Source organism: Sturnira hondurensis, unplaced genomic scaffold (assembly GCF_014824575.4).
Source record: "Sturnira hondurensis isolate 20B ecotype Veracruz unplaced genomic scaffold, ASM1482457v3 Scaffold0009935, whole genome shotgun sequence".
In the NCBI taxonomy this organism is placed as follows: Eukaryota; Metazoa; Chordata; class Mammalia; order Chiroptera; family Phyllostomidae; genus Sturnira; species Sturnira hondurensis.
In genome coordinates, this window is record NW_028082566.1 from 1,054,834 (window position 1) to 1,079,293 (window position 24,460).

At 40.0% G+C, this 24,460-nt stretch overlaps 1 protein-coding gene across 5 annotated transcripts in view; it reads left to right on the forward strand.

Moving 5' to 3' along the window:
- Window positions 1-2,010: 2,010 nt before the first annotated feature.
- The window catches only part of YAF2 (YY1 associated factor 2), an 84,234-nt gene continuing 61,784 nt past the window's right edge, over window positions 2,011-24,460 (forward strand). For 2 of the 5 annotated variants that reach the window (XR_005068225.1, XR_005068226.1), the window contains exons 1-3: window positions 2,011-2,235; window positions 2,669-2,794; window positions 4,400-4,770. Coding sequence is in view for 3 of the 5 variants with exons in the window: in XM_037058147.1 (XP_036914042.1) it covers window positions 2,210-2,235; window positions 2,669-2,794 (152 nt within the window). In the remaining 2 variants the exon portion in view is untranslated. Of the gene's footprint in view, window positions 2,236-2,668; window positions 2,795-4,399; window positions 4,771-24,460 lie in introns of those variants that run through there. The other 3 variants (XM_037058147.1, XM_037058150.1, XM_037058149.1) reach the window with 3 other exon arrangements.

A 24,460-nucleotide genomic window follows, 5' to 3' on the forward strand; every position in this document is an offset into this window, starting at 1 on the left:
CATATCTAGTATGCTGTGCTCAAAGAGGAAAACATTCCTCTTTGTATCTGTTTCATGGATTAACTGAAACATCCTTATTTATTAAGCAGTTGGTGTCTTACTATAAAGAAAGGTGTGGCAAATCCATATCCTAAGTACAGAGTCATCATAGCTAGTAACTGCCACTTGTTTTCCACTGAAAATGGCAAATTCTTCCTGGGACCCTCCTTATAGTGGCTCCCATGGACCACAGAGGTTGTGAACCTCGAGTGCTCTGTCCCAGTATTCTGCTGTTGGGGGCTCTGAGAAAGGCGCAGAAACTGAATGCAGAAGAAATGATGGTATCACACTAAGTCCCTTTTTCACAGTCTCATTCCTCTTTGTGTAAATTCTTTTGTACGCACTCCTCATGGTTTCTGTGCTTCTGAATCCAGATCTGAGCCTCAACAAGTGACACTTCCCAGAAGTACAGATGGTGCCATGAGTTCAGAGACCCCTATAAATCGGGGTGATAATCAGAAAGCAGGTTTGGTGAGAGTCTGAGCTCTAATCCTGGCCTGTTCATTAAAGAAAGACCACTTAACCAGGGCTCTAAGTTCCTTGTCTATCAAATGAAGGGATAGGCTAGTTGACCAGAACATTCGCATAGTACTTTGAGTTCTTTAAAATAAGTGTTTGTGTAGAGATTTACAAAGCTCTTGGCATGTAGTGCTAAAAAAGGTTAGTTATTTTATTATTAACCACACAACCTCATAAATATAGATGCCATTTTGCAGATGAAGAAGGTAACAATTCCTGAAATTAAGCACACACTTTCCGAGGTCTATCAGCGAAAACACAGGGAAGGTAGGCCGAGAACCCAAGGGAATGTGACTATTATTTTGCAGTAATTCAGACTTGCTGTGAATCTAGAAAGACTGATGGAAACAGTACTATCAAAGAGGATAGGGAAATATTTAATGCAGAAGTAAGCCATTTTTTTTTTTGAAGGAAGGTTTTGGGAGGGTAATGAATGAATATCATCTACAGTCTTTGCCAGGAGGCAGCTTTTCTGATAGGGAATGGGGTGGGTAGTTAGAGAGAAGGTGTGGAAGTCCTTAATGCCAGGCTAAGGAGTCCAAGAGCCTTAGGAGAATCCTTGACCAGTGTGACAACACACGTTAACCAGCACTGTACTACTAATCCGGTTGTGTGTTATCGAATAGATTGGGGAGTTGGGGCTGGTGCTTCAGAGACCAGTTGTTACGAGCTTCTAGTGTGTTAAAGATGAGGGCATTTGGTATGTTGAGGTAATGAATGAGACCTGGGAGGATGGTGTTCTTTTTTAACCAACAGATTGTGTTCATGTACATGTAAATCTCTTATTTTAAAAGAAGGCTTATGAGTGCTTAAAAAAATTTATTTAAGCAGCTACTCTAGAGGCCTGGGAAACCAAAGCAACACATTTGGAATTAAAGCCAGGGTTGGATCCTTGGCTGTTATCTTCTAATTATGTAATACGGAGGAAGTCACCTAACTTCTTTTGAGCCTCGGTTTAATTTCCTCTAAATTAAGGGCGACAAGCCCTACTTGGTAAAGCATTTGCGTGCGTAAAACCAGACAGTATTATAAAACCCTTAGGTAATGGCCCTCAATGTTGATTCCCATCCTCCCCCAGGTATCCCTCGGGGTGGTCTGAGTAGCCAAGGGCGGCTGAGGACAGAAAAGTGCTTCTACCTAGAAACCTCACCAGGGAACTCTAGTTCCAAGCTGGGCTGCCCTCTAAACGCTGGCCCCACCTTGGACCAGGCTTCTTGTTGAAGGGCAGGGATCATCCCCCGCCATTCCCCGGGACAGAGGGGCTCCGAAGGGCAGGGCACTCCCAGCCCGTGCAGGATGCTCGGGGTATGCAAGGGAGAGCGGACAGAGAAACAACAGCAGCTCCTGAGGATGCAGCGTCACCCCCACTCCTCCCGCCTGCCAGCGAACTCGCTGCGGGTGCTGGGCCGCGCTGGCCGCGTTTGAAGTCTCCGGCGCGGCTGCTGATTGGCGGGTGCAGATCACGTGCGTCCAGGCAGGAGTTTCCCCGACAGCTGGAGGCTGCGTGGGATCCGGCGGCGGCTCGGAGCACAGCGGTGCGGCCTTCCCCGCCCCCTCTCTCCCTCCTCCCCCGCCCGTTTCCGCCCGGCTTATTATCCTCCTTATTGACAAACAGCGGCAGCGATTCTCAGCGTGCATCTGTAGCCAAGCCATGGGAGACAAGAAGAGCCCCACCAGGTAACAGCGTCTGGCCTGCGGACCCGGACTGTGCGGGTGGCAGGGCCCTTGCGCTGGACTTCGAGCTGCCTCTTCGCTCGCCGCACAGGCAGCGGGGAGAGAAGGAGGGCGGCACCGCTGCTCCGTGTGAGGGGCCGGCGCCAGCTGCCCTACAATAGAGCTGCGATGGCGGCGGCTGTCGGCGGTAGCCAGTGGTGTCAGCCGAGGCAGTGGCGGCAGCAGCAGCTCACGCCGAGACTACTGCTGCGCTCGCGCCCTCCTCCTTCCTGACTCCCCTCCCCCTCTGAGCCGGAGCGCGGCGTGCTGGGGGCCTGCGGGGTGGGGGTCGTGGAATTGGGACAGGGGGCGGGGCAGGGGTGGCCGCGGGGCCTGGGAGCCCGGCAAGGCCTGCTGGTGACCCTGCGCAACGTCCTGTCCGGGTTGTGTCTTGCAGGCCGAAGCGACAGCCGAAGCCGTCCTCGGATGAGGGTTACTGGGACTGTAGCGTCTGCACCTTCCGGAATAGTGCCGAGGCCTTCAAGTGCATGATGTGCGATGTGCGGAAGGGCACCTCCACCCGGTGAGTCCAGAGCCTGCCCGGGGCACCGTCGGCCACCGGGTTGCGGCCAGAGGAGGCCCTTGCGGCTGCCGCCCCTTCCCATGACACTCGCAGACCTGGCGGGTAGGAGGCCCGACTGAGGTGGTGGCCGTGATAGGAATTGGGTCAGATTGATCGCGACGCAGGCGATGGTTTGCAGTGAAGGGTAATTGAAGAGTGTAATGTTTTTTGCTGCCAGGAGAGAATAAATTATTTAAGGGAGGCATTAGCTACTGCGATTTAATTCGTATCGCTGGGTGTAATGTTCCCCCTCCCATTCCGGGTATAATAATGTTGGCTGCAATTGTTGTTAGTGTATAGGAACGAAAGAAACCCTGAAGACCTTTTAGGAGCAAAAGATGTAATTTAATTTCATTCCTAAAAAAAAAAAAGTATCTGATTATATAATACACAATAGATTTAACTTCCTTTTATAATACAGATGTCTGGAAGGGTCAGATCAAGGTTTTTTTTAGTGTTTGCATTCCAATTCGCTAATATTTTATAAATAGATAGTTGGAGGTGAGCCCAGGCACGGACATATTTTTGCTGAAAGTATCTGAATATCTTTAGATTGATCAAATGGCAGTCTATTATTAAACTATACAAGTAAGATTACATGATCTCTGCCTATTTTCAGTCTTTTACTGTAAGCTTACAATAAGTCTTTTAAGAACCACTTAAGTTAATTAAGTGGATAAAGAAAATCATCCAGGAAATTCAAAGTCAATGATATTCTTGATATGCCAGCACTTAGTTACAGAGTTTCTTTGCCTTTGTAGGAAAGTAGGCTTTGACTTAATTCATTATGATCCTGTTATTTATAGCCTGATATTTAGATAACATGTATTTTTATATTACAAAGTCTATTACAAACTAAATTATCACAAGAGTATAAGCATATTGATATGGTATACCATCTTAAACACTGACACAATATTGACATTAGATTTATATTCAGTAAAATTAGATTTCTAAAAATGAGATATCCAGATTTTTAAGCACCATTTAGAGCATTTTATAAAATTTTAAAATGTAGATTCAGGTATGGTTGACAGTAAGTTAAAATTTTAAGATTTGCTTAGTGAAGCTGGCTGCTTTTGACATATGTCTTACTGTAAATCATAGTAGGCTTTTTGCATGTTAATTCCTATTTACATTGGGTGAAATATGAGCATTTTTCATGATATTTTTTAAAAAGCAAACTTTCAAACATCTTTGGAATTCAAGGGAATGTAACAGAACCAGTCTGATAAAAAATACCTATTTGCTAAAAGGAATATGGTAACTATTTTTGGACCCGTGATTTAAGGATTTTTGAAAAGCAGAATATCTTTATATGTTTATGTCTGTATAAGGTTGGATTTGGTTTAGATTATATATCTGTATTAGTAACCTGTACTTTTTAAAATGCTCGATAAGCAATCTCCAGAAAATTTGGGTTTTGGAGACAGGAACTTTAAAGTGGAGACAGTTATTATAATCTTAATCTCTGGTACGATATTGTTGCTTTTTGTTGTTCCCTCTATTTTCTTGTAGCCTTTAGAAAAATACTGAAACTAGAAGAGCCTATATGTTTATTTGCAGGGACAGCAAGGAAGGGGGGAAGCTGGTGGCCTACTCCACAGCCAGTCTTGGGGTTAGAGGAACCCTGAGAAATAGAGTAGGTGGTGGCAGCTCAGAAGAGAAGAAACAGGCCGACTACCTGGCACCTGGAAGAAGAAGGAATATAGTGCACAGGGGTGTTGGCCCAGGACAGAGAAGTGGGCCTAGTTTAAAAGAGGCTTGAGGCCCACATGGGGGCCCCTGACATTTTTTACCAGTGCATCTGAGCTCTTGTAGATCCAATTTTTAGTGGATTACTTGAGGAGGACTCAGAGAAGCATTGTCATTTGGATTGAAACTGAAGAGGCTCTGGGCAACTCACCAGAAGTCTAAGGGACACTCTGTTCCTAAAAGTAAGTGTTCTACACTACAACCCTCTCAGCTTCTTCCTTCCTCTCTCTGAATTGTCTCTTCTCTTTTGATTTTGGCCGTAAGTTAAACCTAAGAGCTCTAATTTCTCTGTCTGTTATTTTCCTACCGCTGTTTCTGAAAATCAGAGTGGAATCCATGTTTGGATAGAACAATGGAGCAGGGCTTTGTTACTAGGGCAGATATTGATTACACCACAAAATATTGCCCTCTCTGGTAATGTTAGAAAACAGGATTAAAGGCCTGCAGAGCACTATTGAAAAGCAAAAGTTTCAGTAGTTGGAAGAAATATGTCTCCACAACGGACATGTTATATTAGCAGTTAAAGCAATTTCAAGGGTAGGGTTGGGGATTACCAAAGCTGATGGCTGCAGAACAGAAGGATGCAGATTGCTAATGCCTTGTTTGCCACCGGAGGGACTTGAATTCCTTGGGTCATACTGACTTTTGAACTGATTCTGTCTCAGTGTCAAATGGGAGGCCAAGTTTAAGCCAACCCAGACATTTGAAAAATCTTTTCTTTCTAAACCTCCAGAGAAGAGGAAGTTTATGGTCTCCCTATAAAGTTTCCACTGACATTTTTATTTTCTTTAAAGAATATCTAGTTCAAATCCTTTATATTGCAACAGAACATCATTTCCTTTGGCTGTATGCTTGCTGGGTCATGTTTTTCTGCAGAATAACTGCATGAAGTGAAATGAGGTTATATTCATGGCAGTATTTTAAAATAAAATGTCATTTGATGTTTTACTTGCTAAATTGCTAAATTATATTCTTAAGATATTTTCTGGGGTTAAACTTTGGTACATGCTGGCCTTAATTACTTTAAATTTTATTTTTTTTAATCCAGAACCTAAATAACTACATAATTCAAGTACTTCAGGTTTTCTACATTTTGCTTTTGTGAACAAAAAAAATGATAGATGTTAAAGTGACAGGAAAAAATTTTAAAAAGAAAAAACTATGGTGACAAATTGTTATCAATGGTACTATATAGACTCCTTAGTTCTTAAAAGGCAGTGAGGGTCTCAAAGATTAAACCCAAGAAACTGTAAGAAATTGAGAACCATTCTGAATCATCACAGAAAATGAAGTCTTCATTGTAGTGTGTGCAGTGTAGTGTGTGTGTGAGGGTAGTACAGTGTGTGATGATTGAGTTAGATTAATATCTTGTCACCACTTTTTCACATAGGGATGGAAATTCCTGCTTAATTCAGAAAGCAAATATTAAAAACTATAACTATGAACTGTGATCTAAATGAGAACCTATAAAACACCTAGTTCTCATAGCAGGCTTTCTAGTGTAATTTCAAGTATAACTGGTAATATTATATCTTCTCAGGGTAAACTGAAATGGTTCCCTGGGGTTCCCGAGGTGTTATTTTAGAGGATGATGGACGAGACTGCACGGGGTAGAAGGAGTGCTAAGAACCGTGCTGGGGGTCTGGCAGCCAGGGCTCTTCTCTTTCCAGCCACCCCAACGCCCAGCATTCAGAAATGTGTGCTCAGCATCTTATTTTATACAAGGGCTGAGCTAGGTTTTGGGAATACATTGGTGAGCAAAATCCATGTTTTGGTTTCTTCTGTAAAATTGTATGATTTTGTCAAATCAGAATCACTTTGAATTATACCAGATTCTGTACATGAGGTAGTATTAGTAATTCTTTCCTTTTTGTGTGAGCTAAAAAGGTAAAACTTACTCATTTAAAGAAAAATAGTTTTCTATCTGAATACAGTATTATAGTTAGGATCTTATTGTTGGTAGATGGAATGAATTACTTCAGCTTCTATAGAATGTATGAAGTCTATAAAATTCACATTTCGAAGAAACCTTAAAGAAACCCATTACCTGATGAAACTCATTTCAGTATCGTTGTTGTCTTTTCACACCTGTTTCCTATCTTCTAATTTGAAGTTTGGCACAGATTTTCCTAGACTTTTGGGAATGGGAGAAAAAAAACCAGGACCATCTAAGTCAGTTCATTTTTCAGATTGCAGAGTTCCTGAGCCTCCCTCATCTGTCTGAGGAGTGTTTCCGGCTACTATACAGTTGTTCAGAGACCCCTTATTCTAGGAGGCTGGTTGGTTGGTTTTCTTCCCTGTATCTTGGATGAGAGCAGTTACACGGGTTCAGTGTTTACAGAGAAATTTGGAAAATGATTGCATTTGGATAGGCTAGAATGGTGGTCTTCAAAGTGTGATGTGAGGAACCCTGGAGCTCCCTTTTGTGATCAAGAAAATGATCACATTTTAAGAATTTCCCAACACTTTAAAGATGAGCTTGTGTGGTAATGTCAGTGAGTGTAATTTCTGATATTTTATCATGAAATTTGTGAGTACTTGGAAGATCTCTGTAACTCAGTGACCCAGTATTTCCCAATAACCTATGTACGTTGTTACAAAACCATGCGTGGATATAATCCATTCAGAGTACTAAATAAACCAGCGGGTTTTAAGGGAACACTGTGAAAACTTCCTTGATGTGGTTTCAGATTTCACATGCAGCTAACTTTTGAGAAACAACTACTTGTGTTTTTCTGTCATACCAAAGAATATCAGTAATTATCTGATAATGTCACAGGTGGGCACAGGTCACTAGGTTCTTGGTGATCGCAGACAAAGAATTGAACTGAACACAGAGTTTAAAGAAAGAGAGGGGATTTATTAAGTAATAGTAGGCTCCACAGAACATGGGAGCAGGCCAACTCCCAGCAGAGATTGACCTCAAGCTGGAGGGAGTCTGGTCTTACAGGGCGGGTCCTTCCTGGCTAGTTTTGCGGGCTTATATTGCATGGTACAAGTACTTCTATTATTTTAAACCTACTGTGCATGTGATCTCCCATGATTTTCCTTGATTGGCCACCGAAGAAGGGGGGTCACACAATGTTAATTTATTATAATGCCATTATAATGCAGCACAGGTCTTGTAGCATGTTCTATGAAGTTGCGTTCTTGAGTCACCATGATTCAGCTATTTCTCAGAAAGCAGGAACAACCGGTCTTAGAAGAGGGTCTCTGTCTTTTATGGATGTCCTTTATCTTAGGCCTGAGGAACCTCCAGAGTTTCTTCCTTCCTGTCTCCTGCCTGAACTTGGCTATTAAAATACTCCTCTCTTATTTCAACTACATACTTGTGAGAGTCCAGATTTCTTCCTATTGAACCAGAACAGCATCATGCAACAAATTGAATGCAGAAATAGATATGATAATCCAGATATCGTCTGTTAAGCCAGATGTTCAGAGGTTTTAAAAAATACATAAATGCCCCTCTTTATGCAAAGTTATCTTTGTTTTGGAAAACAGAGGATTTTTTCCATAAAAAACATTATTTATGTCAATATGTGATGTACTTTTGTTAGTTTTTAAATGTGCTAAAATATATATATTTTTTGTTTTGATTTCTAATAAAGTGTTTTATTTCTTGACAGATAAGATATATATAAACAAAAGCTCTTTTAACTTTTGGTAGTGTAAGGAGGTCTCGAGACCAAAAATCTTATGAATTGCTTGGTCTAGAGTTTTACTAACTTGGTTTCTGCAACAACTGGTTTACTTCAGCAGCATTCTTTTCCTTCCTTGATCCTTTGTTGAGTAGATCTCTCTGGTAACGTAGTGACCTAATTGTTAAACTCAGTGGCTTAATCTCAGTCTTCTTTCTCTGTCACTTCCCAGTATTTGACATTGGTAACTTTCTTTATAAATTGAAATTCTTCTTTTCATTTGTAGCACTATTTTTTCCTAGTTTTCCTTTTATATCTCTTAAATACAATTTCTGCCTACCCCTACTTGGCTTCTTCTCTTTGTATGTGGCACAAACTTTCTGGAACCTAAGCTAGAAACTGTCGACTCATTTTTGATTCTAACTCATCATCATCCCTTATGTTCAGTCTTTCTCTGGATTTTTTCTCATATCTGTCCTTTTCCCAATTTATGTAGTTGTAGTTTAGTAGCCCATATCATTTCTCTTATGAGTTATTGGACAAATCAGTCTTTTCTCCAGAACGCAATGTTATCTTCAGTATATATTTTTTGAAAACTATGTAATTATGTTAGCCCTTGTATTAAAAAAAATAGAGACTCTCCATTTACTCCTGAATAAAGGTTGAGCTCCTGAGAATGGTATTCCAGACAATAATAAGCTCTTCCTAAACTACTTTCCTAGCTTCATTTTCTGCTGTATATACCAGCCAATCCTATGCTGCAGTAGCAATTAAGTATTTTGATCAGATAGTACTTAAGAGAAACCCTCTGGGATTACCCCCATCCCCGACTCTCATATTGACTCGTTCTATCTGTGTATATAACTATTCCTAGATAATCGCTGTGTTGTGCTATTGTCTAGATATTTGTCTCCCCTACCTGATAGGGTCTGTCTTACTCACTGTGGTATCCCCAGAAGCTAGCTAAGTAGGCATTGTAGGCATTTAAACTTTTTCAATTAATATTTGTTTTTCTTAATTTGATTATTGTAATTTGACATCTGGCATTACTTTTCCAATAATCGTGCTTTTAAAAATATTATCAGGCTATTTTGTTCATAATTTATAGGTATATGTTAGTTGTTTCAACATTATTTTTATAATTTTGTTTTATATTTTGAGCTGTATTATTTGATTAGAAGCACAATTTTTACAGTTAGACTGGTATTTAGATGAGATGAGTGACTCTGAGTTTTAGTTTCTTTATCTTTAAACATGACGATAGTATTTTTATAGCACAATAATGTTATAACACAATATGTGTTTTACTAAATTTTTTAAAAAGATTTTATTTATCTTTAGAGAGAGTGGAAGGAAGGGAGAAGGAGGGGGAGAGAAACATCAATGTGTGGTTGACTCTTGCACACCCCCATCTGGCAACCCAGCCCACAAACCAGGCATGTGCCCTGCCTGGGAATCCAACTGGTGACCCTTCAGTTCACAGGCTGGTGCTCAGTCCACTGAGCCACACCAGCCAGGGCAATCTATGATTATTTTGAAGATTAAATTAGAATATACTTGCAAAGAACCTATGCACCCCAATGTTCATAGCAGCACAATTTACAATAGCCAAGAGTTGGAAGCAACCTAGGTGTCCATCAGTAAATGAATGGATCAAAAAACTATGGTACATATACACAATGGAATTCTATGCAGCAGAAAGAAAGAAGGAGCTCCTACCTTTTGCAACAGCATGGATGGAACTGGAAAGCATTATGCTGAGTGATTTGTCCTTCAACATAAGCCAAATGTTGAAGGACAAATACCATATGATCTCACCTTTAACAGGAAGCTAAACAACAAAGCAAACAAGCAAGCCAAATATAACCAAAGACAGTGAAATAGAGAACAGGCTGACAGTGACCAGAGGGGAGAGGGGAGGGAATTTCAGGGGAAAATTGGAAGGGATTTAGAGGAACAAATATAAAGGATACATGGACAACAATTAAGAAGGGTGGAAATGAGGAGGGAAGCACGGGGGGGGGGGGTGAGATGGAATGGGAGTAATAGAAAACTACTTGAAAAATAATTACATAAATTTAAAAAAAGATTTTCCTTAAAAAAAAGAATTTACTTGAAGAACTTAGCATGTCTTACTTTTTCTATGACCATACTTACTTGTTCTTGTCATGTATATTCTTAAAAGCATGTATAAAAGTGGAAAATATATTTTCTTTTCAGTTTTTGAACATCGAAAAAAGATTTTATTTATTTACTTTTAGAGATGGGAAGGGAGGGAGAAAGTGAGGGAAAGAAACATCAGCGTTTGAGAGATACATCAGTCAGTTGCCTCTCACAGGCCTGCTGGTGACCAGGCTGGCAACCCAGGCATGTGCCCTACCTGGAAATTGGAGTGGCGACCCTTTGGTTTGCAGGCTGGTGCTCAGTCCACTCAGCCACCCCAGCCAGAGCAGTATTTGAACATTTTTAGTTTTATTATTTTTTAAGTTGACATATAACATTATATTTGTCTCGTTTTATTATTATTTAAAGATGAAATAAAGATTTATTTATTTTAAAGATGATATTATATGAATACCTTAGCATTTTTAAGGTTTAACTTTGGGAAGTTTTATGTTTATTATTATTTTTTAAATATTTTATTTATTTATCTTTAGAGGGGAAGGGAAGGAGAGAAAGATCAATGTATGGTTGCCTCTTGTGAGTCCCCTCCTGGGGACTGGCCTGCAACCCAGGCATGCGCCCTGACTGGGAATCGAACCGTGATCGTGTGGTTCGCAGGCCCGTGCTCAATCCACTGAGCTACACTAGCCAGGGCTATTTTTTTATCTCATTTACCACCACTTATTTAGGTCATGTTATCCAGACTATTGCAGTTTATATAGTATTGCTAAAACTGAGAAGTATTCTGCTGAAGTCAAGAAAGAGTATAGATAGCATATTATATATTTTATTTCTCAACTAAATTATAAGTTCCCTTTTGAATTAATTTTTATTTTTTAAAAATTTCGGCATGTGTATATACTGCCCCATTTTAAAAATCTTTATTGTGTTTTTCAATTACCATTTAGACCCCTTATAATCCCCTCCCCCTAGCAATCACCACACTGTTGTCCATGTACATGAGTCCTTTTTCCTCAATCTCTCCACCTCTGATCCCCTTCCCCCACTAGCTGTCATCTGTTCTCCATCTATGAGTTTGTCTCTGTTTTGCTTGTTAGTTCAGTTTGTTAGATTCCACATATGAGTAATAATCATATGGTATTTGTCTTCTCTGAGTGGCTTACTTCACTTAGCATAATGTTCTCCAGGTCCATCCATACTGTCAGAAGTGATAAAATTTTCTTCTTTTTTATGGCCGAGTAGTGTTTCGTTGTGTAAATGTCCCATAATTGTTTTATCTACTCATCTATTGATGGACTCTTGGGCAGCTTCTATATCTTGGCAAGTGTAAATAATGCTGCAATGAACATAAGGGTGCTTATGTTCTTTCAAACCAGTGTTTTGGGTTCCTTCAGATATATTCCCAGAAGTGGGACCGCTGGATCAAAAGGCAGACCATGTTTAATTTTTTGAGGTATCTCTATACTGCTTTCCATAGTGGCTGTACCAGTCTGCATTTCCACCAACAGTGCAAAAGGGTTCCCTTTTCTCTACATCCTCACCAGTACTTGTTATTTGTTGATTTTTTGACGATAGCCATCCTGTCAGGTGTGATGGTATGTGATTTTAATTTGCATTTCTCTGATGATTAGTGATGTAGAGCATCTTTTCATATGTCTGTTGGCAATGTGTGTATGCTCCTTGGAGAGGTATCTATTCAGGTCCTTTGCCCATTTTTTACTTGGGTTGTTGGCTTTCTGGTGTTGAGTTTTGTAAGTACTTTATGTATTTTGGATATTAACCCCTTATCAGATGTATTGGTGAATATGTTCTCCCATTCTATGGGTTGTCTTTTTATTTTGTTGTTGATTTCTTTTGCTGTGCAAAACCTTTTTGTTTGATGTAGTTCTATTTGTTTTTATTTTCTTTTGTTTCCTTTGCCTGGGGAGATATATCTGATAAAATATTGCTATGAGCAGTGTCTGAGATTTTGACTCTTTGAATTTATTCTTGTGTGTAATGTAAGAAGGTGGTCTAGTTTCATTTTTGCATGTATCTGTCCAGTTTTCCCAACTGTATAATGAAATCTGTCCAATTTTAATCTGTGTGTATAATCTGTCCAGTTTTCCCAATTGAAAAGTACTGTATTTTGCTGTGTATAATGCACACGTATACTGCATTTAGAATTAGTGGAACTTGCCCTGGCTGGTGTAGCTCAGTGGATTGAGCACGGGCCTGCGAACTAAGGGATTGCGGTTCCATTCCCAGTCAGGGCACGTGCTTGGCTTGCAGGCCAGTTCCCAGCAGGGGACTCACAAGAGGCAACCGTACATTGATATTTCTCTCCTTTTCTCCTTCCCTTCCTCTCTAAAGATAATAAATAAAAATTTTTAAAAAGCACTTGTACTTTAAAAATAATAAAAAAATAAAATTAGTGGAACTTGCCCTGGCTGGTATAGCTCAGTGAATTGAGCACAGGGCTATGGACCAAGGTGTCGCTGGTTCGATCACCAGTTAGGGCACATGCCTGAGTTGCAGGCCATGTCCCCAGTGAGGGGTGTGCTAGAGGCAACCACACATTGATGATTCACTCCCTCTCCTTTACTTTCTCTAAAAATAAATAAAATAAAAAATAAAATTAATGAAACAGATTAAATTGAATTGTAATGAAGTTTGAGCTAATTTTTACCTTCTGATTGAGGAGGTAGTATTATTTAATCTATGAACTGACTACTTTTATTCTTTATATATTTTATTTATTTTTAGAGAGAGGGGAAGGGAAGGAGAAAGAGTGGGAGAGAAAGACCAATGTGTGGTTGCCTCTCATGTGGCCCTCACTGGGGACCTGGCTTGCAACCCACACATGTGCTCTGACTGGGAATCAAGCTGGCAACCCTTTGCTTCACAAGCCTGTGCTCAGTCCCCTGAGCTACATCAGCCAGGGCTGAACTGACTACTTTTAAAGATAAATAAATTGTACAAATCAGCAGACACTGAACAACTATAGAAATTGGCAGACATTAAGAAGTACTTCGTTGTGTACTTCTTTACTACATAATTGTTCAGAGTAAGGCTAACAAGATTAGCTGCTGATATCTTTTAAAAAATTATACTGAGTATGCTACTACAATTGTCCCAATTTTTCCCCCATTGTCCCCTCCAGCCAGCCTCCTCACTCCCTTAGGCAATCCTCACACTATTGTTTATGTCCATGGGTCATTTGTATAAGTTCCTTGGCTACTCCATTTCCTATACTGTACTTAACATCCCCATGGCTATTTGTACTTCTTACTCCCCTTACCTCTTCACCTATTCCCCCATATACCGTCCTATCTGGCAACCATCATGACCCTCTCTGTATCCATGAATTCTGTCTCTGTTCTTGTTTACTTTGTTTTTTAGACTTAGCTGCTGATAGACATGTATTTTTTGCCATTTTAATGTTCATAGTTTTGATCTTCCTCTTTTTATTAAGTAAGTCCCTTTAACATTTCATATAATAATGGTTTGGTGATGATGAACTCCTTTAGTTTTTTCTTTCTTGGGGAGCTCTTTATCTGTCCTTTGATTTCAAATAATATCTTTGCTTAGTAGAGCAATCTTGGCTGAAGGTCCCTGCTTTTCATGACTGTGAACATTTGTTGCCAGTCCCTTCTGGCCTGCAAAGTTTCTTTTGAGAAATCAGCTGACAGCCTTATGGAAGCTCTTCTGTAGGTAACTCTCAGCTTTTCTCTTGCTGCTTTTAAGATTCTCTCCTTATCTTTAATCTTCGGTATTTTAATTATGACATGTCTCGGAGATGGCCTCTTTGCATTCATCTTGTTTGGGACTCTCTGTGTCTCTGGACTTGCATGTCCATTTCCTTCACTAAATTAGGGAGGTTTTCTTTCATTATTCTTTCAGATAGATTTCTAACTTCTTGCTCTGTCTATTCTGCTTCTGGAACCCCTATGATGCAGATGTTGAAATGCTTGAAATTGTCCCAGAGGCTGCTTACACTGTCCTCTTTTTTTTTGGATTTGGTGGTTTTTTGCTTTCTTATGTTCCAAATCATTGATTTGATTCTTGCCTTCACCCATTTTACTTTTATTTGCCTGTAAATTGTTGTTTATTTCAATTACTGTATCCTTTGATTCTCACTGGATCTTTTTTATGTTCTTGAGGTTCCTCACTAAGTGTCTTGAGCATTCTTATGACTAGTGTTTTGAACTCTGCACCTGGTAGTTTGCTTATCTCCATTTTGTTCACTTGTTTTTCTGGAGTTTTGATCTGTTCCTTTATTTGGGCCATATTTCTTTGCCTCCTCATTTTGGCAGCCTCCCTGTGTTTGTTTCTGTGTATTAGGTAGAGCTGCTGTAACTTCCTGTCTTGGTGGCATGGTCTGATGTATTAGGTGTCCTGTAGGATCCAGTGGCACAGCTTGTCCCATCTTCCAAGCTGGGTGCTCGAGGTGTGCCTTTCTGTGGGTTGAGTATTCCCTCTTCTTGTAGTTGAGCCTTGATTGCTATTGACAGATCAATGGAAGGGATTTGCCCAGGCCAGTAAGCTGCAAGGACTGGCTGTGACTACTGACCACTAACCTCCATCCTCCATGCGTGATCAGCTGTGCGGGGGGCAGGGTGGTAATACTCTGACATGATCTGTAGCTGTCAAATGGGTGCATAGGCTTTAGGGTTTCCCTTGTGGTGTAGACCAAGGTCAGCCCCCACCTGTGTTTTGCCTAGGGCCACCCTGTTTGAGCTATAAAGCCCTCGGAGATGGCAGCCACTTGTACTGGGCTTGGAGATTACTTGGCAAAGCCAATTTTTGAGTCTAGGATGGCTGATGCTTGAGTCAGGCCTGGGGCCACTTAGCAAGAAGAACAGGGGAGGAGAGCTCATTGAGTCTGGCTCTTGCTTGTTTGAGAGGATTTAGGATGTTGTGAACCTCAAGGCAAGGCCAGCCATTCATATGGAAAAGCATTTTGGTTGGGCCTGTAAGTTGGGTGGGACAGAGTCTCTAGGTTTTCCAGGGCAAAGTAAATAATGCTAGCCAGATTTTAGGAGTGTCAGATATGGCACCAACCTGTTAGCTCTGTGGCCCTGTGCAGGGAGGCTTCAGAAAAGGGACAGTGGCCTCTGTCCCCCAGCTCTTGTCTTGATGCCAGACACTTCAGTTTCTCCCTGTTTGCCACTGGTGCCTTTTAAGCTGCTATCTCAGTGCTGGAGCTCAGAGGGAGTGAGTCTGAGTAAGTCCGTGTGTGGGTTCTTTAAGAGGAACTGCTTGGGACTCCAGAAGTTTCTTCTACCAGCTCAGTCCCTGTGGTTTTTGAGCCTGAAGTGATGGGATCTTAGTCTTCCTTGCACTGGAACCCTGGGCTGAGTGGCCTGGTATGGGGCTGGATCCCTTGCTCCTGAGATATCCCCCCCTCAGTTTTTATCCACCACACATGGATTTGGGACCTGCCTGTCCTGTGTCTCTGCCCCTCCTACCAGTCTCAATGGATGTGGTTTCTTTAATTTTGTAGTTGCCAGACTTCCCTTCTATTTGATTTCTGATGCTTCTGAATGATGGTTGTTCTGTATTTTAGTTTGAATTTTGATGTGATTGTGTGAGGAGGCTAGCCCTGTTTACCTGTGTTGCCATTTTTGTTTTTTAGATTTTATCTTTTGAGAGAGGGGAAGGGAAGGAGAAAAAGGAAAAGAGAAACATCAGTGTGCCAGAGAAGCTGCGCTTCACATGCCCAAAGTTGGGTATCTCCCTGGTCTTGTCCCTCAACTCAGCTCTGTGCCCTGACCAGGAATCAAACCAGAGATCTTTTGGCCTCCTGGATGATGCCCAGCCCACTGAGCCACATCAGTTAGGGCGCTGATGTATCTTTCCAGGATTTCAGTGTCATTTTGCCTGCCTAGTTAACTATTTAATTTTCAAGACCCAGTTCACGTGTCTATCCTGTGATATTTTCCTAGGGACATCCCAAACTTGCCTTCTATTGTATGCTTTTGTGCATACCTCTGATTGTGTTCTCCATCTAGCTTTACCATTTACTTATAAATCCAGTGTTGATTTTTGCTTCCTCAGGAAGCCAAGTATTCTTTCTTGAGGACAAATAATCAGAAATGACTTCTGGCCAAGATGGACACATAGGTAGATACACTTTGCCTCCTTGCATAATGAAAAGAAGGACAACAGAAAACTTAAAAACAAAACCAACCAGAACTGCCAGAAAATAGAACTATATGGAAGTCTGACAACCAGGGAGTTAAAGAAGAAACATTCATCTGGACTGGTAGGAGGGGCAGAGATGGGCATTGGGGCGAGAGGACTCAAGGCAAGTCTGTAGCTGGGAGACCTGGTGGTCTCACATTTTTGTGTGGATAAGCTGGGAGTAATAATTGTGGAGCAAGACACAGACTGAGCAACCCAGAGTTCCAGTGTAGGGTTATAAAACCTCAAAACTTCTGACTGAAAAAACCTGTGAGGGTTGAGAAACTCCTAGCCTCATAGGAGAGTTTGTTGAAGAGACCCACAGGGTCCTAGAATGTACACAAACCCACCCACCCAGATATCAGCACCAGAAGGGCCCAGTTTGTTTGTGGGTAGCAGGGGAAGTGACTTCGAAAGCCAACTGAGAGACAAGCAAGCGTCATTGTTCCCTTTCTGACCCCTCCCTCACAGACAGCACCACAAGGGTAGTGATGTGGATTGCCCCACTCTGGTGAATATCTAAGGCTCTGCTCCTTATACATAACAGGGTGCTGAGACAAAAGTAGGCCCAAATGAAAGAACAGATCAAAGTTCCAAAACAAAACTAAGTGATGAAGAGATAGCTAAACCTATCACATGCGCAGTTTAAAACACTGGTAATCAGGATGCTCCCAGAATTGGTTGAGTGTGGTCGCAAAATAGAGTAAGAAGTGAAGGCTATGCAAAGTGAAATTAAAAAAAAATATACAGGGAACCAAGAGTGATGGGAAGGAAATCGGGACTCAAATCAATGGTTTGGACCATAAAGGAAGAAATAAACATTCAACCAGAACAGAATGAAGAAACAAGAATTCAAAAATATGAGGAGAGACTTAGGAATCTCTGGGATAATTTTAAACATTCCAACATCCAAATCATGGGGTGCCAGAAGGAGAAGAGGAAGAGCAAGAAATTGAAAACTTATTTGAACAAATAATGAAGGAGAACTTCCCTGATCTGGTAGAGGAAATAGACTTCCAGGAAGTCCAGGAAGCTCAGAGAGTCCCAAAGAAGTTGGACCTGAGGAAGCAAACACCAAAGCACGTGATAATTACATTACCCAAGATTAAGGATAAGGAGAGAATCTTAAAAGACACTGGTTACCAAAATCCTACAGGTTTCAGATGCACAATTCTACAACATGTCATCTATACACTGTATTGTGTGTTCACCACTCCGAGATAAGTGTCTGTCCATCACCATTTACCCCCCATACCCTCCTCTACCTACCCCTGGTAAAGCACTTTTGATAAAATGTGCTTTAATGTCATGGCCAATTTCTAATTTGATAGATTACCTTTCTCCTAAGAAATTTCAGCCAAATGAAGCTACCACTTCATTACTGAGTAAAACCTCCTCTTGCCTTTATACATACATACATATATATACACATACATACATACATACATACATATGTATGTATAGATGTATATGTCTTTAAAATAAACTAATTTTTTTGTTAAATAGTTATATAATTGAAGATTTCAGAAGACTAAAATGATTACTTGCCTGTGACATTGGATGTTACAGACTGTTAAATTTATACATATTTCATGATTACTCATTCCAGAATTTGCCTTTTTGGGGGAATAAAATACTTTTGTAATAGGACAACATTATTAAATTCAGTGTGTGTTCCTTTATGTATCTTACTGGTTATACTGGCAATGGTGCTCAGGTTTTTTTCTTTTCTTTAAAAAGCATTGCTGCCCTGGCTGGTGTAGCTCAGTGGATTGAGCGCAGGCCTGTGAACCACAGGATCGCGGTTCGATTCCCAGTCAGGGCACATGCCTGGGTTGCAGGCCAGTTCCCAGCAGGGGACGTACAAGAAGCAACCATACATTGATGTTTCTCTCCTTCTCTCCTTTCCTTCCTCTCTAAAGACAAATAAATAAAATATTTTAAAAAAGCATTGCTGAGAAGATTTAATGAGTTAATTTCTGTAAAGCTGCTTCATGGTGGCTCATACATAGCAAGTGCTCATTAAATGGTAGCCGTTACCGTTAAGTATGTATTTGAAAAAATATAGTTTATTACTGCTAAATTAATTTTTAGTTACTGTGGGTCATTTGTGGGGGGTATAAATTCTGTAAAAGCAGTATCTTTAAATTGTCATTTATGCAGTGCTGTACTGTGTTCAGAATTCTTCCCTCTGTATCCTGCCTCTGCTCATCAGACCACCTTACTTAGAGGAGAGGAAGATGATCATCTCATCCTAGATTTAGTGTTAGAACCCAGGTTGGAACTCAGGGTGTCTGACTGGTTGATCTTTTCCCCCTTCCACCTCTGGTAAACAGGTTTATAAAACACTCCCGTTTGGGCAAAAAGTTTCTTCGCTTATTCCTCTTTTCTTCAAGGTTAGGTGTAGGGGCCAGCATACTTTGGTAGAAAGATTAGCATTCTGTGAGGTTTCAAGTTTTATTCAAGGATTTAATGAAACCTGGGGTGGGGTTGAAAGACACATTTTCCTTAAACATTTTTATAGGTTGTAATTTTACTGGTATTACAAGTATATAAAATATGTCATAGTGACTTGATAAATTCATTTAATAAATACTGAACACTTAATAGTGTTTTTATTTATTGGCTTTCATGTTTGCTAAAACCTCTGTCTTTTGATATATGATGTGATTGACAATCATCTGGGTGTTTTTTTAGACTTTATTTATTTTGGGGAGTGGCTGAGGGAGGAAGAGAGGGAGAGAAAATCAATGCATGGCTGCCTCTCATGTGCGCCCCCCCCCCCCCCCCCCCNCCCCCCCCCCCCCCCCAGTGGGGACCTGGTCTGCAACCCAGGCATGTTCCCTGACTGGGAGTCAAACCAATGGCCCTTTGGTTCACAGACCAGCACTCAAACCACTGAGCAACACCAGCCAGAGTGATAATCATTTGTTTTAAAAGATTTAGTGTGCACTTTATTCTGTAATATTGTTTACTGTGGAAAATTATAGAATTACTGAAAATTTCAGAGCTGGAGGGAACCTTTGAAGAGCTGCCATATTATTTAATCATTTCTTGGAGACAGGCTAGTTTTTATTATTTGGAACCTTAATGGTAGGGGGATAAAATAGTCTTCAGAACGAATATCTTGAGAGGTTTCAGGTAGAGATGTTTACATTAAAGCTTTTGAAATGGGTTGTGGCCACTGTTGTTTGCAAGCCCTTCTTGATTAGACTTTTCAGCTCAGTTGTGGTACCCTCTTAGAGAACTGCCAGGTGACATGTAGCAATCTGCTGAGTGCCGTCTTTTGTATTTGGTGGAATTCATGACTCTAGCCTACCATCATCTTGGCAGGTAAGAGGCATGCCAGAAAAGGTTGTGCCTCGTTCAAGGTCAGTATGCAGCTAGTGTCAGATTCAGGTATTCAGATTTCTAGTCCTTGTTATTACCTCGCTACGGTAGCATTTCAAATTTGCTGGTAAGTGACTGCAGAAAGATTCTTTGTGAATTTCAGTATACCTAGATCTAGTACTGTACATCTTGGGAACTTCCAACATTAAGCCTCCTGCTTAAAACTGATAGAATAAGAACTTGTGTTAAAGTCTGGGCTTGCTCTATAATGAGAAGAACAAAATAACTCAGTTATTTTCCTAATGTTAACTAATACTTTTGAAGTACAAATATAAACAGACTTAATTTTGATGTCTCTTATAGTAAAATTGTGTTGTGTATCCTGTCTTTGATATCATAATATTAGAAGAATCCCAGTAAATATTATTTTTCCTTTATTTGTGATACAAATACTAAGAGTCACTAATAGTGTAATTAATAATCAATTTGAGTATATGTGTGTATATGAATGTGTGTATGATAAAGTTTACTCAGCCCTTTGACAGTTTTTAGGCATGAACTAAAACACTTCATTTTTAGATGTTTTATAATTTGATCCAAGGTACTTTGCACAATATTTGGATATACTAGGAATGATTAACTTACAACAGCAGCAAATAGGTGATATTTGATGCGATAGAAGTAGTTGTTCAAGGAGTAGAGCTCTAGGTGTGTTTGCAGAGTAGGCAAAGTTGTTTTGGTCTTCTTTTGTTTTTTTCCATCCCTTTTTGCTATTTATCTTTTGTTTCCCCAAGGCCCCAAATCTCCTCACTAATGTTTGTTTCTAGCCTATGTTCTAGCCTATTCTAAAATGTTCTGATTCCTTTGTTTTCCTTATTCTACCAACAGCCTTTCCTTTACTGGAAAACCTTTTGTGCTTTATGTACATCTGAATAAAGGAATTCTTTCAAATATAAGTAACCTGATCATGGTGGATAGAGTTTTTTTCCTTAAGAAAATAACTTTCTGATGACAAAAGTATTCCATATACATTGATGGTACTAAAGAATAAAGAACTATAAGGAGGAAAATGGAATATGCATCATCATCTCCAGCCAGAAATAGCTACTTATTAAAATGTTTTCTGACTTTTTACATGTAGATATTATCATTTTTTAAAGATTTTATTTATTTATCTTTAGAGGGGAAGGGAAGGAGAGAGGGAGAGAAATATCAATGTATGGTTGCCTCTTTTGTGTCCCCTGCTGGGAACTGGCCTGCAACCCCAGGCATGTGCCCTGACTGGGAATCGAACCGCGATCGTGTGGTTCGCAGGCCCGCACTCAATCCACTGAGCTATACCAGCCAGGGGGTAGATATTATAATTTAAAAGTGGTAGTTGACATACCTCTTTGGAAAAATGGGAGGAGACTTTTAAATCATTGGTGTTCTCTGACTTTCTCCCATGAGTGCTTTCACCTTGCCTGATCCTCTGTGCTCCAGTGTGTTTCACAAACTCTAGCCTTAAGGAATGCTCTTTGGAAATAAGAAGTCCACGAAGTTTGGGAGATACTGCATATCATACCTTAGTGGAATTTAATAAAGTTTCTGAGAAGTCCTCTGGTAGAAGAACTTGTTTTATTTGAGCAGTTCTCAGTAGATGAAAAAATACTAAATTCATAATGTCATTCAATTGTACTTTTTCATAAAATTTAATAAGACTATTCCATTATCTGTGAGAATCTGGTTATTAAATTTGGTCACTATTCCCGTGTTGCCAATTTTCCATAAACATAATGTCTTTATCACACAGCATTTTTCTATATTATTTCTTGGTGATTTACATTTTAGCTGTAATCTTGCTGTCCTCCAGTCTTACGGAATTTCATTATATATCAATGTTTTTAGTGCAGGAGAACATACCTAGTTATATTTTTTCAAATACATATTTATCTTAAATTTTTATGTGTATTCAGTATAATAAAAGTAAACAAAAATAACTTCAGTGTTTAATAATTCTCTACAATTATGTCATAAAGTGATGTGAAGAATTTAGACTTTGGACTCCCACTGTTTGGGTTTAAATATTCCTCTCACCACTTACTGGCTGTGTGACCTTTATGAGCCTCAGTTTTTTCATTGTAAAATGGAGGTAAAAATAACACCTACCTAATAGGGTTGTTATGAGGATTAAATGAGATAAATTTTGGAAAGTACTTGGCATAGCGCCTACTGTATAGTAAGTCCTCAAAAATGTTAGCTAATAACATCAAATATACAAGTGGTAATACAATTCATATAGGGGTATAAGAATCTGTATAGTCAAATGTGTGGATTCTAGTGGGGTAACTAACAAAACCAGAATAAATGTTTTCTACTAAGAAAATAACATCTCCCTAAGTAACCTGATGTGCATTGTCAAATAAACATTTAGGCCTTGCAAGTAAAATTCTAACTTCAAGAAAGTACTTCAGTAGTGTTAATAGTGATAAACGGTGTACATACACTTAAGAATTGAAACAGTTAAAGCAGCAGTTTTTACTGTTTGCCTTAAAGAGTAAGTCTATTTTCAAGGTTGTATTGGCAGAGAGTGGGGTTGTGTCTTTTTTAGGCCACTGTGTCATCTCATTTATGTGTCATTAGGCTTTCTTCTGTCTCTCACTCTCCTGTCCTGCACAACTTTCTAATTTGTTTTAAGATTTTATTTATTTATCTTTACAGAGAGAGGGAGGAAGGGAGAAAGAGAGGGAGAGAAACATTGATATGAAAACATCAGTTGGTTGCCTCTGCACGGAACCCCATCCCAGGCATGTGCCCTGACCTGGAATCAAATCAGTGACCTTTCACTTTGCAGGATGACGCCCAACCAACTGCACCACATCAGTCAGGGCTTCTTTCTAATTCTTTTTTAAATGTATTTATTTATATTTAGGGGGAGAGGAAGGGATGGAGAGAAATATCAGTGTGCAAGAGAAATATCAATTGGTTGCCTCTCACACACCCACCAACTGGGAACCTGGTCTGCAACCCAGGCATGTGCCCTGACCAGGAATCAAACCAGGCACTTTTTGGTCTGTGGGGTGGCACTCAGTCCATTGAGCCAAACCAGCCGGGGTATTCTTTCTAATTTTTTAAGCATCATTTCTCAAGATGTACTTGTTTATCTAGGCCAGAATGAATGCCCTTTCAATTACTCCTAAAGCATTCTATACAAAATATGATGGTTGTATTGACACAGTGTATTGAAATATTTTGTTTTTGTTTCTCTTTTCTTCCCTGGACTAATCTCTTTGAGAGTAGGACCATTGGTCCTGGAATCACATTTCAGTTGAAATCCGTACCATGCTATTTGTTGCCATGTAACCATAGGGCTTTTTGGTGATGATTAAATGTGATAAATGATGTAAGGAAATTAACACAATTCTTTTTTTTTTTTTTAGATTTTATTTATTTATTTATCTTTAGAGGGGAAGGAGAGAGGGAGAGAAACATCAATGTATGGTTGCCTTTTGTGCGTCCCCTGCTGGAGTTGGCCTGCAGGGAACTGGCCTGCAACCTAGGCATGTGCCCTGACTGGGAATCGAACCACGATCCTCTGGTTCACAGGCCCGCGCTCAATCCACTGAGCTACACCAGCCAGGGCCCAACACAATTCTTAATAATAAAGATAGTAATTGTAAATACTGATAAGAATTTCCAGTGCCTGTCACTGGGTCTTAACGTTGGTATTGATAACACTTAACTGAACTGGAAAGGCTCTTTATCATTTATCTGATTCTGTCGCTGCTTTAAACTGTTTTCTACATCCTGTTTTTTAAGGAACAGTGATGTAATTTCACTTCATGAACCTGTGAGTTGGGTGGATTATGTTTATGTCCATTTTATTTGATAAAAGAATTTATGTAAACCCAAGGTACCTTCATGCTCAACTTTTTCAGGAGTTTTCTTTTGCCATCAAATCAATGATACTAGTTGATACTGTAGTTGATACAGAATACAGGATTTTCTTGTCCAGTGTCCTGGTCACTTGTTGAGTCGTAACTAGAGGCAGAGAAACCATTTAGTGGACATCATTGTAATAGTCTAGGCAAGAGACAGTAGTGGCCCAACAAGGATAATATCGGGGAGAGAGAAACGAATGGATTTTAGATATGTTCAGGAGCAAATTTACAGGACTTAATGGATTGTTGCTATAGCTATAGAAGGGAGGAAGTTGAGTTGTACAAAGGAAAGAAGCAAAGAATCCCAGATTCTGGCTTAAGTAGCTGGGTAAGTAAATGGTGGTACTCCTCAATGACATAGGGAACAGGAGGAAGGGCAGGCTTGGGGGAAGGTAATAGTACACTTTTAGATTTGTCTAATTTCAGGTGTCTAAGTGGGGAGATCTATGAGGCAGTTGCATATGTGAGGCTTAAGCTTAGGGAGGAGAACATAGCTGTATTTATCCAGTAGTCATCAGCGTACATGACTGAGTGGAAGTCATCAGAGTGGTGAGGCAGATCAGGGAGAGAATAGGCTGTGGAGCTGAGAAAAGAACATCTAGGACAGAACGTTGAGAAACGTCACCACTTTTTTTGTGGGGGTAGAAGAAGAGCATCCATAAAGAAGAAGAAATGGAGGAGAAAGAAAAATTAAG